The sequence below is a fragment of the Triturus cristatus genome, chromosome 4_1 (assembly GCF_964204655.1).
Source record: "Triturus cristatus chromosome 4_1, aTriCri1.1, whole genome shotgun sequence".
Lineage (NCBI taxonomy): Eukaryota > Metazoa > Chordata > Amphibia > Caudata > Salamandridae > Triturus > Triturus cristatus.
In genome coordinates this window covers 808,653,928-808,670,748 of record NC_140585.1, presented here as the reverse complement: position 1 = coordinate 808,670,748, position 16,821 = coordinate 808,653,928, and the positions used below count along the sequence as shown (strand labels likewise).

The window sequence follows — 16,821 nt, the reverse complement described above, 5'->3', positions numbered from 1 at the left end:
ATCCTCAGCTAATGCCAAGTCACAGGACTTGTGCCACTTATCTAGCACAACCTGCCTCAACATGAAACACTGTGTGCAGACAGGAGCAGGAAACATTGTATATAGATAGCCATGGTTATAAAGAACTTTAAAACATTTGCTCCGTGACGTACATGTATACACAATGTTTGTATAGCCCTTGGTATTAGAGCTTAACCTGTCTTTTAGATCTTCGAATGCTTGCTGGAAAAGCATTTGGGCATAATGAGGTAAACTAGCTTGCCAATGATTGTCCAGTAGAAGTCATCAAACACCAGGTTAAAAAAGTTGTTGAAGATTATTCAAATGCAAATGTTGCCAACTAAGAAAAACAACTGCTGAATATTTAGAAAATGTCTGCTAGCGGTATTGATTTGGTGCAGTTATGAAATTGATCTGGAAATTAACTCTAAACTGGATCATTTTGACACTATACCAAATGTTAATGTTGCTATTTTTAAACAGAATTAAACTTGATAGTGATGAAAATGTAGTTTTCTCATGTTGCGTGTTTGTACCTCAGTATGCTTGTTTCCTTATTGTGTTCTGAATATGTATCATGTATTCATAGGCGACCCACACCTACATGAACTAGAATGTAAAGGGAAGAAAAAAACTATTTGAGTACAACTGTTCTAACTGCAGCCAAATTCCCTGCATCCCCTCCCATACCCCAAATCACAGTATGTGATTTTCATGAAGTCTTGTGAAAAAACCTAGAAGTGCTGTGCTTTGGGGGCAGTGCTGCTTGGACCTACGTCTAGAGTCAGTGCTTGCACAATGAAATGCGAGATTACCTTCCACGGCAGTTGTAGAAATGGAAGGCAAAACAGAGTTGTTGTGCATCTGTAAATGACCATTTATGTGTCAAATTGAGAGCTAAAAGGAATCGAAGTGAGTTTAGTGCCCGGTGAAGGAGGGTATAGTTGGTTGGTACTAGCGCCTGTTACTTTAATGATCAGAGACCATTTAGTGTGCGTGCATGATCTATATACGGGACACTGGTATTTATAGTGAGATGTAGTGTAGTGCATTGGAAACTGGAGTCTCAACCTGGTTCCTGCCAATGGCCAAATTGTTTGACTTATGGCATGCATGCAGGATCAGTAAAAACCTCCTTAGACAGCTATTGATCAGTTGGCGTACCCTAAAATCGAGCCAAAATACCTTAAATGAAACATGGGCAGGTTAGCTCAACACCTGTTGCTTTTAGGCAAATCCTTTAATCTCCATGTACCTAAAAATATCTGACTTTGTGTAATGTGATGTTTATGTAAAGCGCTGTTTATGGAAAGCGCTCTGTTGCTGCTTAAGGGTTCATGTGACCAATCTGGTGTGCTGTGGATCACTTTTAGGCACAGTCCTACTGTGGTTATAACATCACATGATCTACTTAACTCTAGTATGAATTTCACAGACACAGGATTCCATCTTATAATAAAGACAGCGCCAGCTAAATGTGAATTGTGGCATATTGATTTTTAGGCTGCAAGTGCTAAGTAGAAGGGTAAGAAAACTAAAGGAACTTTACAGTAATAACCAGTTTCTAGAGAAATGAAACTCCCAAACCATTACAGTGGCCCAGATTCCAGATATCAAAATGTGATTTGCAAACACAGAAAATAACGAACTAACATCAAATGTACAAAAGAGAACCACGCCCTGACAGAAATCTTCCAGTTCTTCAACATTGTGTATATCCTTCAGAACATGCAACACATACATCAAAACTGCAGCAATACCTGTGGTCTTTAAAGTGTCCCCTTTAGATTTTGCTCTTCCGGCCTCATTAGGCAGTTTATCCACTTAACGATGACATCTGAGAAAGACATCCTGGCCGAAGAAACAAAGGAAGAACTAAAACAGACTATCATCTGCAGGACTAGAGGCGGAAGAGAAACTTTTTATTTTTACTCTTAGCTTGTTTTCTCAACAGTAAATATTGTACACCAGATAAATAAAAACAGGAAATTTAATGCAGGCCACATTAAATCTAAGTGCATTTCTCTGGAGGTACAGTGTTGTTTCTTATACATGTTTTTGTGCCTTAAACCATTGTTTAAATTATATACGTTTTCAATGCTGATTCCCTTATTGCACCTATTGTGTCGGAGGCAGCAGTAATTTTGCACCGGGAGATGTCAGTCCTCGAGGGGGCGATGCTCTGCACACGGAATGCAAAGGGAGGATTCGCAAAGTATGTAAGAGACCTGCTGGGTGAGTCCCCATTCCAGTGTCTAATTAAAATAAAGGCGAGGCTAAGCAGATGTGTCTGGCTTAACGGGGTAGATTTGTGCCGAAGAGAGGCCTGGTTAAAAAATACAGTGTGCGGGCTGCAGGTAGGAAACAGTCTGTAATATTAACTCAGCCAGGCATGCTACATATAGGGGGGGTAGCACCCACCTCCTTACCAGGGCTCGGATGTACTGAAAGCAAGGGGAAGTAAAAGCGGCTGCCATCTGCTAAAGGTGTGGCGTCACTGGAAGACCACCTATAGAGAACGGCGTTTTAGCTTGTGGAGGGCACAAGGACAAAGCGGTCGGAAAGGAGGTTTAAAATAAAAGTGGAGGTTTCGAGTTTGCATTGTGAAAGTGACAACTCCCTTGGAGCCAGGAGGAGAGGAGTGCCTGGATAATCATTAAGGTGTCTGACTTATGGGGAAATGTTCGAGCGGTTGGCGTGTGTGCTCGATGAAACTGCGAGAAGTAACGACTATGTGGGCAGTACGGAGGCAATCACCTGACAGCTCCGATTTCTTCCGAACCGGGTCAGAGCCCATGGCAGCCGCCGGACAACACAACACTTACTGCAGCATCATGCGAATACTGAAAGGCGGCGGTCAGGAAACAAAAAAAAAAACAAGCACTGAAAGACAAGTGTGGAAATGAAGTGGTGCGAGCGCGCTTGTGCCCGCCGCGGCAAAAGTGAAAGCGCCGCGTTTGCCCATCTGTTTCCAATTAACGTGACCGTGAGACGCGGCGTGATAATTGGAAACATATGGTGCTCATGCTCTCCCGCGGACCCTAGGCCACAGAACAGGGAAGGCGAGACATGCACCCCCTCCTTGGGCCAACTGCGTGCTGTCTTTCTTAAAAAGACTGCAAGCAAAGCCAAATAGCAAGTGAGAAATTCCAAGCACACGCGTGTGTTTGGAATTTAAAAGCCCTTACAAAATTCCTCGCAGAGCAGCGCATGCGCGCTGGCTCAGGTGAGACCTAAAAAGCACATTGGGTACCACCCTCTGATTCTTTTAACGCCCCTAAATCTAGTATTTGCGGGGGCCCCTTACACCAGGAAAGCAGATTCTGTTGACCTAAGGACACTGAAGAGCCGTGACGAGCAAGAACTGAACAGCAGCAACTGACTTGGCGCCAACCCTTCTGGACTGCCTGCTCTCCCTGACAATTGCACCAAAGATGACTCGTCCTGCAGTTATTCTACCTCTAAAAGCCTTAAAGGACTGCCAGCACATCAAGAAGCAACCAGCATCTCCATTGGAGTAGCAAAGCTACTTCCCTGCAGGTACCCAAGAAGAATGAGTAGGACTTTGGACCGCAAAAACCCGACACTGGAAAGCACCACTGCTCCAGTACCTGTGCCAACCCGAGTCGATGTGGGCCAACGGTGCCTATGTGGTCCTGAGACTCTCCAGAGTCGAACCCCACCTTGTGTTCTCCCAGACTGACTTCCAGTCGCTGCCTGCAGCCTCTTTGAGAATGCACCCTCAACCACAAGTGTCTCCTACAACACGGATCAGATGTCTAAAGACACCACCGAGCTCTACAGCCCGAGGAGTAGACAGACTGTGTCCCTACGTGCCCGAGCCTCTCAATGACCAAGCCCCACTGTCTGTTCAACTTGACTGATCCTGCAATCCCAGCTTGTAGTGTCTTTTTTTCCCCCCCAGTACTGTTACCATTTAAAACAATGGGGCACCTGACTCTTTAATGCACCCCTGTACCCGGACGCCCCAGAGCCTACCAAGGTGACATGATGGTGCTGCCTTACCATACCCCATACATAACTTAACTCCAGAAGATTGGTCCTGTAAGTCGCTGCTAAGTACCCTTATGCAGTATATGTTTTCCCCCATAGAATAACATTACTGCATTAGAGACAATGCAAGTGCATCAACCTGTTTTCTTCAAATCTGCTATTTTAAAAAGTACTTACTCAATAACTAAGTTCTTGGTCTCTAAAAATATATAAAAATACGTGAAATTCTGAAATTGTGTGTATCTCCTTATTGAGTGCGTGTATCATTTATTGACTGTGTATGCAACAGGTGTCTAACACTCCTTGATCAACCTAAGGCTTCTCGACCACACCACCCCCCTTAAAGAGCACCTTGGGATTGTTAAAGCAAGACCTGTCCACTCAAAAGGGATTTCCTGAACGCTCTGCACAATATACCTCTTTTGATATATAAAGAGCGAGCTTCCTACAGTCATAAACTATAGAAAGGAGCCGCAACCCAGTGTAAGCTTACTAACTTTCAATGCCCCACTGAACTGGTATGCCCACCAACATTATAAAGAAGTCAAGTAGCTAATAAAACCTCTTCTGGAGCAGAAGCAGAAACTGACCGCCTTGCGCATGGATGAGGGGAAGACCATTACTAACACATGCTTAAAGTCTGCACTAGACGCAGCAGATATGTCGAGCACACAGATGGTCACAGGATAAACTTGAGGAGCTACGCCCGGCTGTGGGTGTCTGGCTTCAAGAACAAGGTGTAGGGGAGCACCATCGCCATGTTCTTCAATGGAGATCAACTGTTCGGCTCTGCAGTAGATAACCTGATGCAGGAGTTTAAAAAAGGGCAACAACCTGACAAGAGCCAGGTGGATTCTCCAATTTCAAGGACACCAACAAATGGGGACAGCCCCCATAAGGAGACAAACTGAAAAAGGACGCTTCTAAGCCGTTCCTTCACTTGCTTGCTTGCAACAGGCCGCATTTCTAGTCATCACAGCACCAGCCTTTGGGATTCAGAGCAAGAGGGAGAGGACACCCTATTAGAGGGACAAGCTCCTCAAACAAAGAACTCTGAACACCTCCCCCCTCCCCCCCACCCACCCACACACAGAACACCAGTTGGGGGGGGAATATGAGCTTTCCTACAGTAATGGAGGTGGGGGGAGGTCAGATCAGACGGATACTTTCTCAACATTATCCAACATGGCTACTGCATACAACTGGTAAAAATGCCTCCAGGCCTCCGGCCAAGGGCAAGACGACACTTAAAAGAAGAAAATCTATGTCTGCGACATGAGTCCCAGCACCTGTTCCAAAGCATGCAGTAGAAATAGTTACCTCCACAGAGTCAACTAGTCAAACCACTGGGTGTATTTTATGGGACCAAAGCCAGACAAATTACTAGGCTCAATTCTGGACGTTCGCTTCCTAAACAAATGTCTAAAACCCCACATATTCAAGATGACCGTGCTACAAGAAGTCATCCTGCGGCTGTGGGAAAAGGACTTTATGGCGACCCTAGACCTAAAGGACCTTTGCCTGCACATTCCCATGATCCACAGACCAGAGATTCCTGTGCTTTGTGGTAAACAAGGTGCACTATCAATTTGTAGTACTTCACTTTGTGTCAAATTTGCACTCAAATTATTCACAAAATGCTTAGCCTCCGTGGCAGCATACTTGAAGGAAGGCGATTCGTGTATAGCACTACCTAAACGGGCTAGTAAAAGCCAGCTTATCCACTCAATGCAAAAGGAGCATCAGGACAGTCATGGGCACACTCCATATGCTGAGGTTCAAAACCAGGTTAGACAAAACCTCCTCGGATCTGGAGAAAGAAAAGATGTGTTCAAAGCGTATGAGCTGCAGATCACACACGAGCATAGTAGATCGCCATCTGGTGTTGGGCTCGGATGCTTGCACGTTGTTGTTGTCTTGGAAGAAGTCTTTGTAGTCACGAGATAGGTGACTCCTCCCTTGGGCGATAGTGCGCATGGGTATCAACTCCATCGTTGGATTGTTTTTTTCCGCCATTGGGTTCGGATGCAACTTTTCCGCTCCGGTTGGAAATCTCAATTCCAAGCTTCTCGAAGCGCAAAATTTACAGAAAAACCATTGAATCACCTTCATGTTCAACATCGATCTCATCGGATCGATTCCGGACGTCGACGCGGGCTGCTGGGCCTATCCACGCCATAAGGCCTCTACGGCTCATGGAAAGGACGCCTTTCAAAAAATGCCCCCAGTGTAGAGCAAAATTTCCACACCGTGACCATCACAAGGTCTGCAACCTGTGCCTATCACCTGAACATGACAAGTCCAGCTGTCCAGCCTGTGCATCCTTTCGATCCAAAAAGACCATCCGAGTTTGAAGGGCTAGAAGACACATCATGGCACAGACCAGCACCGGAACCAGAGGACATCTTTGATGAATGCCCCGATGTCCCAGATGAAGATTCGGAGGATCTCGAAATCCTCTCCGAGGCAGAAGACTCGGACGACCTCCTGGGCAATGTGTGAGTACTACTGCCCCTGCCGCAACCCCTCCAAAACCAAAGGCAGTGATCAAGACTTCGCCTGTTGGCCCCAGTCGAGACCGAAAACATCCTTCAGAAGCCCCGCCTACGGGCTTGGCTTCGAAGAAAAAAGACAAGCCTTCCGGTAGCTCGGGACCGAGCAAACTGCATGTCATTGTCCCGCCTGCACCTTCGGCACAGAAGCCAAAAGAACACTGGGCGCCGAAATCGGCTCCGACGCCTTCCACCTCCAAATCGGCCCCGAAAACGCCAAGGCCCATAGACAAGCCGACTTCGAAGGTTCCGAAAGCCGAAAAATGCCAGCTTCGGCTCCGAAACTAACATCCTCGGCACCGAAACAAACGGCTAAGGACTCTGATACACCTCCTAAAGCCAAAACCTATAAGGATCAACCACAACCTCACTCGGAACCGAAAAAATCGGAACCGAAAACTGTTACCGAGGAACCAGAACTTTTTCACCCAGATCCCATTGATCCAAGGCAGAATTTTTTTATATCAACCCAATAACTGGACATGTCACCGCTGTGCCATTTAAAAGACAAAAACTGGACACACCATCTACTCCAGTTCCTGTACACAAGAAGGACTCTGCAACATCGCCTATGCCCCCTTCTTCTCCTACACTGCCTTCTAACCCACCTCCTCTGCCTGCACCACCCTTACCTGTAACTTTTCCATGACCTAGGGGGTGGAGGGGATCCTAATGACCCGTTCACAGATCCAGATACCTCACCACTTGATGATTGGGCATTCCCTATCCCAACAGACCTACCAGACCCACGGCCATATTCCTCAAAACCATCTCCCACAGATTATCACCTGGGGTTTGGCCAATTATTAAATAGAGCTGCACTTTATCATGGTGTTACAATGCACTCTGACGCACCAGAGGAAGATTTCCTCTTAGATACTTTTGAACAGTCTCAAAAGTCAGTGCAAATATTACCTATGATCAAATGAGTCATTAAGCATGCCCCTGAAGTATTTAAAGACCCCGTCCGTGCCAGGGTTCTTAACCTTAGAATAGAAAAGAAATCTAGGCCTGCCCCTAAAGATCCTACTTACATCCAAGGACAGTTGCCTTTGGATTCTTTCATCGTTTCCAATGCTAGGAAACGCGCCAACTCCCAGACCTCCGGAGATGCACCACCCCCGGATAAAGAATCCAAACTGCTAGAAGCTTCTGGCAAAAGAGTAGCAGCACAAGCAGCTAATCACTGGCGTATTGCCAACACCCAAGCACTACTGGCACGAAATGACAGAGCACACTACAACCAGTTAGAAAATCTCTTACAACATCTGCCTGACCAGTATAAAACCCAGGCAAATGACCTTCTCCAAGAGTGCAAGCTAATTTCAAATGCGTCAATTAAATGTGCACTTGACGCAGCAGACACTGCCTCTAGATCAATTAACACCAGTGTGCTCCTTAGACGATATGCCTGGCTACGCATTTCAGGCTTTAAGCCAGAGGTACAAGCTACCATACTCAGTCAGCCATTCAACCAAGAACAGCTATTTGGGCCGGCTGTAGACACTGCCCTTGAAAAAATGAAAAAGGACACCGAGTCTGCTAAATCCATGGGAGCATTACAGTCTCCACAAACACGTGGCTCCTTTCGGCGCTCCTTCTACAGAGGAGCCTCCAAAAATATGGGTGCAGACACCTCATCTACGTTCAAAGCCACTACACAAACATCCCCCAGTAGAGGATATTTTATAGGCGGGTAAAGAGGGAACAATAACAAGGGACAAGGTCGAGGTAAGAACACTCGCTCCTCCCCTGCCACAAAACAGTGACTTTCCTCTGCTCCCCCAAGACCATTCCACTCCAGTCGGGGGCAGACTAACACAGTTCCTACCTGTCTGGAACTACATCACAACAGGCAAGAGGGTAAGACCGATTATCCAGTATGGTTACAGCCTGGAACTTACAGCTACCCCTCACACATACCACCCAAACAGCGTCCGATGTCCGCAGACCATCTTACGCTCCTCAAACAAGAGGTTCTCTCACTGCTTCAAAAGCACGCAATAGAACCAGTTCCCTTGGTGCATCAAGGAACAGGAGTATACTCACTGTACTTCCTAATCCCCAAAAAGGACTGGACTCTGAGACCAATACTCGACCTCCGACCCCTAAATCTGTATATACACTCAGATCATTTCCATATGATCACTCTTCAACAAGTGCTCCCACTGCTGCAACAAGGCGATTTCCTTATCACACTAGATCTCAAGGACTCCTAATTCCACATTCCCATACATCCTGCTCGCAGGAAGTACCTAAGGTTTGTGGTGGACGGACAACACTACCAGTTCACAGTCCTTCCATTCGGGGTAACAACCGCACCCAGAGTATTCACAAAATATCTTGCGGTAGTAGCAGCACATCTCAGAAGACAAGAATTTCATGTCTTCCCGTATCTAGACGACTGGCTAATAAAAGGCAAGTCATTAGACCAATGTGTTCTACACACTCACCAAACCATCCAACTATTACACAACTTGGGGTTCACGATCAACTATCCCAAGTCGCATCTCCAACCCTCTCATATACACCAATATCTAGGAGCTACCATAAACACCTCCCTAGCATATCCCAGTCCAGCCAGGATAGCCAGTATACAAGCTCTTATCACAAAATTTCAAAACCAACACTCTATTCCAGCCAGAGTGTTCATGTAGCTCATAGGCATGATGGCATCTTGCATCTTCATTGTGCCTTATGCAAGACTTCAAATGCGTCCCTTACAGGAATGTCTAGCGCGTCAGTGGAACCAGGCCCACGGACAACTCACAGATCTGGTGTTGGTTGACAGCCGCACACATCGCTCTCTACAGTGGTGGAACATAACAAACTTGTCCAAAGGGCGGCCGTTCCTAGAGCCTCTTCCACAGATAGTGCTCACAACAGACGCATCACTCACAGGATTGGGAGCCCATCTCCTCGGACACACCACTCAGGGCAAATGGACCACTCAACAGAAAGTGCTCCATATGAATTACCTAGAACTGCTTGCAGTATTCCTAGCACTAAAATCCTTCTAACTACATGTACAGAACAAGGCTGTCCTCATCCGGACGGACAACATGACAGCCATGTATTACATACAAAAACAAGGAGGTACACATTCTCTGCAGCTGTCCCAGCTCGCACAGAACATTTGGAGATGGGCCATTCCTCAGAACATATACCTACTTGCAGAACACCTTCCAGGGGTTCACAATCCGATTGCCGAACTGTTAAGTCGACAGACACAACAGATCCACGAATGGGAACTACATCCCCAAGTTCTATTGCGGTTCTTCCAAAAATATGGCCAACCAGACATAGATCTGTTTGCCACACACAAACGCAAAATGCCCAACCTTCGCCGCCAGGTTTCCCCACCCGGAGTCAAAGGGCAATGCGATATGGATGAACTGGTCAGGCAGATTTGCGTACGCTTTTCCGCCTCTCCCACTTTTTCCACTAGTATGCATGCTCAGACAGCAATCTCTCAAACTGATCCTAGTAGCTCCCACATGGGCACGCCAGCGTTGGTTCACAACACTACTGGAACTCTCTCTAGTTCCACACCAAAAACTGCATCTCTCCCCGTCCTTAATAACCCAGAACCATGGAGAAATCAGACATGCAGATCCAGGTCAACTGAATCTAGCGATCTGGCTCCTGAAGTCCTAGAGTTCGGTTACCTAAACCTGCCACCAGACTGCATGAACATTATAAAAGAAGCCAGAAGACCTACTACTAGAGCTTGCTATGCTTCAAAATGGAAAAGATTTGCCATTTACTGCACTAACAATAATATACACCCACTGGATGCATCCATCCAGAATATCATTTGCTACTTACTACACTTGCAAAGATGTAATTTAGCATACTATTCCATACGTCTCCATCTAGCAGCATTAGCAGCTTACTTACAAAATCGACAGCACTTGTCACTCTTTAGAGTCCCTGCGATCAAAGCCTTCATGGAAGGACTTAAAAGAATTATTCCTCCCGATTACCACCCTCACCAGTGTGGAATCTAAACATTGTTCTTACTAGGCTCATGGGACCCCCATTTGAACCTTTACATAAATGCGAACTACAGTTCCTCATGTGGAAAGTAGCTTACCTTATCGCAATCACATCCCTCAGAAGGGTAAGTGAAATCCAGGCTTTAACCATACAAGAACCATTTTACAATTACATCGTAGCAAAGTGGTTCTTAGGACAAATCCAAAATTCTTTCCAAAAGTCATATCACATTTTCATCTTAACCAATCCCAGTTACCAGTGTTGTTTCCAAACCCAGACTCTGTAGTGGAAGGAGCTCTTCACACCTTAGATGTTAAAAGAGCCCTTCTTTACTACATTGACACAACTGAATCTTTCCGCGAAACAATTGTTGGTAGCTTTCTCTCCACCACATAAGGGCGGCCCCATCTCCAAATCTGGGATTGCTAGGTGGATAGTTAAATGTATCCAAATATGCTACCAGAAAGCTAAACGCACACGAACAGTTCCCCCTAGAGCGCATTCCACATGCAAACTAGGGGCTTCCATGGCTTTCTTAGGGAACATTCCCTTAGAAGACATTTGTAGGCAGCCACATGGTCTACAACACACACCTTCACTAAACACTATTGTGTTGACGTACAAGCAAAGCAACCAGCTTCTGTGGGTCAAGCTGTCCTTAAAACTTTATTTCAAACTGCTGCAACCGATACAGGTGACCACCGCTAAGGGAGACACTGCTATATAGTCTATGCTAGTGTGTGATCTGCAGCTCATATGCCTCGAACGGAATATTCTACTTACCAGTATGCATCTGTTCTTGGCATATAGAGCTGCAGATCCACACACGCCCACCCACCTCCCCGGGACCTGTATCTGTTCCAGCTTTATCTTACTTAGATATCACACATGAACATCTTTCACTTCTACTAACTCCATTATTTCCCATCATGGCGAAAAACAATCTAACGATGGAGTTGATGCCCATGCGCACTATCGTCCAAGGGAGGAGTCCCCTATCTCGTGACTACAAAGACTTCTTCCAAGACAACAACGTGCAAGCATCCGAGCCCAACACCAGATGGCGATGCTAGTGTGTGGATCTGCAGCTCTACATGCCAAGAATAGATGCATACTGGTAAGTAGCATATTCCTTCTAGGACTAGAATGAACTCAGTGGAGGCAAAAGTCTTCCCAACTCTCAAGTTAATGCAAGCAATAAAAGAACAGGCTTGCCACTGCAGTCTGTGATGATGACTGTGGGTAAAAATGGGCATGATGGCCTCCTGCATCCTTCTGATTCCCCATGAAAGACTACATATGAGACAAATTCAGGAATGTCTCCAAAACCCGTGGCTACAGGGAACCGTGAGTGGAGAGGATGTTGCGGTTGTGACACAGAGGATTCGGGACAAGATGACCTGGTGGAATAATGGACTGCATAATAGAGGGCAGATCTTTCATGCAACTGACTTCAGTGATGACCATCTTTATGCATCCCACATGTGCTGGGGAGCATTCATGGAAACACTTAATATCAGGGAACTGATGAAAACGGAGTCCAACAGGCAAATGCCGTGGAACTTAAGACTGGTCTTCCTGGCCTTAAAGGCCTTCCTAACGCAGGTGTGGAGAGAGAGTGCCAGTCCAAACAGCCAACACAACAACGATATTCTATCTCCATAAATAAGGAGGGACAAGGTCATATGCACTATCGGCACTAGTTGAGGAGATTTGGTGAAGGGTCAACCAGAAAAGGATAGTTATACACCTGCCAAGGATAGAAAACGTAGAAGCGGACAAAGAAGGCAAGTATCCGTCTCACATGAATAGGAACTAAACCAACTAGTACTAAGTTGAACGATTAGGGCACTCTAGAGGTGGACTTGGTCACAACACCAGAAGTCGTAAAATGCCAAGACTTTGCTTCCAGGCACCCACACCACCGATCTCTGCGGAATGCCCTGTCGATACTGGTGGAGAAAATGTGCACACAATGTTTCCACACATACCTCTAGTGATAAGCAAGTGCAAACAGTTGCAAATGAAGCTGCTCTTAATTGCTCCACAGTTGTCACAGCAAATATAAATTCTCAGACCTGGTGGAAATAGGACAAGTAAACAAAGACCACCAGATACACACAATCTGCTCTACATGCAGGGAAGCAGAATACACCACCTGGAACCCAGCAGCCTGAGCCAAGCAGCATGTATCCTGAGGACAGTGGCGTAACAATAGCCCCTACAGCCCTTGCATCGGGGCCCTGGGCACCAAGGGGCCCCCTCCCACTCTGTGTACCTGGCCTGAGATCTGACTGGGTCCGGAACGTAGGGGCCCCCCCCTCCATGTCCTTTTCAGGAGGGCCCCCTCATGTTTCGTTATACCACTGCCTGAGGACTGAGTTTGCATGCCCTGATCCCCCAAAGCGATCGATCAGTGGACATTCTAAAGGAAGCTTGAAGGCCAAGTACAAGAAATTGCTGCTCAACAAAGTGGAGGAGATATGTCCTGTGGTGCTGGGAGAGGAAAGTGATCCACAACAGAATGCAAAACACTACAGTGGTCAAGTATCTAACATATTTCCCAGAAAAGAGTTTAAATTGTGCTTCTGTAAAAGTCCTTCGGCAGCAACATAAGCCTACAAGGGGTACATATGGGAGATGTTTCTTTATGGTCCCTGTGATAAAACATCCTCAAAAGACCAAAGAGTAGCTTCACCCAGATCGGCTCAAACATGTGGAACTTCAACCTGGTGCTATTGAACAAATGAACGAAGGAGCCTTTCGAGCCACTCTACAAAACAGCACTCGCAGGAACCAAACAATTCAGCTTTCTTCAACAACTTATAACGCAGACTGAAAAAGCTCTGTGCACACTGGATTTGCGAAGGGCAGTAATGTACTACCTAAAAATGGCAAAGGAAGTCAGGAAAGGAAGCCAGTTATTTGTATCCCTGATGTTGAGCTAGAATTCAAATTCACAAACCACTTCTGAGTGGACTTTCAAGTGAATAGTGTTGCAGGTGTAATAATACACTATTACTTTTGTTTGCAACTTCAAACTCATTTCAACCCAACTTCCTAGGGGACTAAGGATACTGCTACAAAATCAATCCAGAAAAGATTCACTGAGGGAAACCTTACTAGCTTGGATAATTTTCTGGATTCACATGCAACTCCCCCCCCCCCCCCCCCCCGCACCCCTCCCCCACACACACACACACACAAAAGAAAAGAGGCTCTTTAATGTTAAGAGAAACAGCAACTTTAAAACACATTAGCAATTTATAAATGGTAGTAGTGGTTTACTGTTCACACCTCGTAGAAGAGAGAATGATTATAGTGGATATTTAGTAATGATTAGTGATATTTCCACAGACGGTGGTGCTCATGGGTTTAAGGACACCCTCTACCCAAGGTGCTTATTACAGTTTTGGCCCTAATTCCCCAACTGTGTACAATATTAATGAAATTGGCAACCCAGGCGGATTAGAACAGAAGTCCACAAACTAAGGATATGCTTAGCATAGAAACTTGGTTTATTCAGCACATTTAGTATTCTTGTAATCTTCTGTAAAGTCCATTTTTACAGGTGTTTGCTTCAGAAAAACAGCCTACACGTGTTTCGTCACAAGCATGACTTTTTCAAGGCTGTGAAATTATGACAAGAGAGCGTATAATTAAAATATTTATAAAAATTATATTGAATTAGAAAGTGAAAAATTGGAATAAGAAGAGTTAGAAAAAGTGTGAGAGTAAGATGGAGTGATGATTATAAGGGACAAGCAACAGTAACTAAGGTCTAAGAGAAGTGTTCTGGTTCAAACCAATAGATGACAGAATAATGCACAACATGTGAATCCTAAAACTTCTTTCGTAAAATGACTCCTACCGTTAAGTAACCATTTTGTTACTTCTTCCTGAGAAGCCTCAACTGCTTTCTAACTTGTGATCTTTACTCAAAATGTTTTTTGGACAGCTACATAAGCTTTTCCACATGTTCTTTTGGCAGTACTCCTTAAGTGCTTGTTTTAAAGCTCAAATGACTGTTTTATTCTTCACAACATGTTTGTTGATGCTACATTACAGTTCTGTGCTTTGCAGTTAGTTGGTGCATGTGAGCATTGGGAAGGAGCTTGACTGCTTGAAACAAAAACTCACTTCTTGTAGTAATTAAGAGTGTTTGTCAGTGTTCTCCTTCACGTTTTTTTTTACTCATTATCCCTGACTTTAGAACAGTCATATCCATCATCTGGTTAGGTGGAATTAGTAAGCACAGAAGTGTGAAAGGAGGGTCTGGAAAAATGGGTCAGATCCACATATGAAATAGTGCATAGGCCAAAAATACAAGGCTGTGCAACTTGTTCTGGTCCTCTTTCTTCGCTCTATAATTCACTGAAGTTGTAGTCTGAGCCGGTATGTTGATGTGATTACTGCAGTAAGTACATTTTTCTTTTTTCATTTGGATGATGATGTGATGTTACCACTACTGTTCTGCATGCTTTTGATTTGTCACAGATTTGAAAGCTAAAAAAAAAAAAAGATACTTTAAAGATGTAACTGATTAATTCAGGACTTTAAAAAAAAAAAAAAGGCTAAAACTATTTCAACTATAATTTATTTCAGGAATTGTGATAATTTGGGCTATCATTTACTATGTGAAATATCGTTGGACAAAAGAAGAGGAAGAAACCAGGCAAATGTATGACATGGTGGTCAAAATAATTGGTACGAAATTGGAATTTTAAGATCTTGTATTTCAATAAATGTTCATAAAAATATAGAAAGGAAATAACGTTTCACCTCAAATGTGTTGTATTTTTTTTTTCTTTTTTTTTTATGCACTGAATTTGCAATCGCGATTCCAGCTGCCTTATTATCCCCATGTGCTTGCTGCATGGCAGATAACCAATTTTGTGTTCTTGCCCAAATATTTGATATTTTTCCTCCTCCACCTTGCATCAGTAAGATGTATGTCTGCAAAATAATGTCTTGATTTTGCATTAAAAATTTGGTTCATTATGTTAGTGCATATTTTTTTCTTGGTCGGCATGCAAAGCCAAGCTATATAAGACAATGATGAAGTTTAATCTGAATGTACTCCAAATGTCAGCTAAACCTTTTAGAAAACAGCATACGAAACCAAAACAAAGTGAACAAATGTAAAAGCCATAGCTAAGGGTGTAAAAAGCATAGCTAAAGATTGATAGCTCAAGTTATTACCTAGATATTGATTATACATCATGTTGTATTTTATGGACAGAGATGGTGACACCCAACTGTGTGAACAATACTTTAATGTAACCTTTCATTCTTCACCCAGGTATTCTTTTGTCACTGTGCCCAATATGACTTTCAATTTTTCCCTTCTAAAGGTTCATTGCACAATCTATACTCACATCTTCATTCAAAACGGATCAGTCTTCAGTATTTAGGTAGTTTATATCAATGTCTTTACATTCTTTTGTAAAAGTTTATTTTACTACCCCCATAAATCAGCAATCACGTTTTCTAATTTGTAGCTCTAAACTTTGTAATAGTGTATCATGGCCTCCGATGGTGACCTTCTGAAAGGGTTGTAGTGATCTTCTGCAGATTTTTTTTTTTTATCTTTCATCGGCCAACATTTTCAATTAGTATTTCATGCTAAATCATGTTGGTCATGTTCCCCTTTTCTCACTATTAGTACCTTTTTGTGCGGTTCCAGAATAACCTTTGCAGAAGATAGATTTTGTTTCAGTGATGTATACAAACGCGAAGGTTTTTTCAGAATTTAATCAGATCATTTCCCAAAAATTGATGTTGATACGTTAATGTGATAGTGTAATACTTCTCCTTAATTTTACTATCTGGCTTGACTTGCATGAATGAGGAACAGTGTCCAGAAATGGGCCCAATTAGAGCCATGTTTTTAGTGTTTTGTCTTCTTTTTTAATCTGGAGTTTACTATATTTTGTGTTTATTATATTTATATTGCTGTATAGTGTGTTGTCTTGTAACATTGTAACTTCTGCTAATTTTTTGTCCGAAATATGACCTCCTTTATGAAGTCTTTTATTTTTGACACATTTAGCATTAGCCCTTTCTGCCATACTAGGATCTTTCATTGAGTTATGTTTGTGTTGACCCAAATTGCTATCTTGTGTGTTTGTGTTTTTTTTAGTAAATTATTTTGAGATTGGATTTTTGTGCTTTGTTCCAAAACAATATATTTTAAAGTACTATATCTTTGTGAGCTTGGTTTTCTGTGCTTAATGGGAATATTCTGATGGGTTTA

General features: G+C 43.9%; 1 protein-coding gene across 2 annotated transcripts in view; it reads left to right on the top strand.

Moving 5' to 3' along the window:
* The window catches only part of LEMD3 (LEM domain containing 3), a 209,161-nt gene that overhangs the window by 85,487 nt on the left and 106,853 nt on the right, over nucleotides 1-16,821 (top strand). For both annotated transcript variants that reach the window (XM_085653431.1, XM_085653430.1), the window contains exon 7: nucleotides 15,171-15,272. In XM_085653431.1, the coding sequence (XP_085509557.1) occupies nucleotides 15,171-15,272 (102 nt within the window). The remainder of the gene's footprint in view (nucleotides 1-15,170; nucleotides 15,273-16,821) is intronic.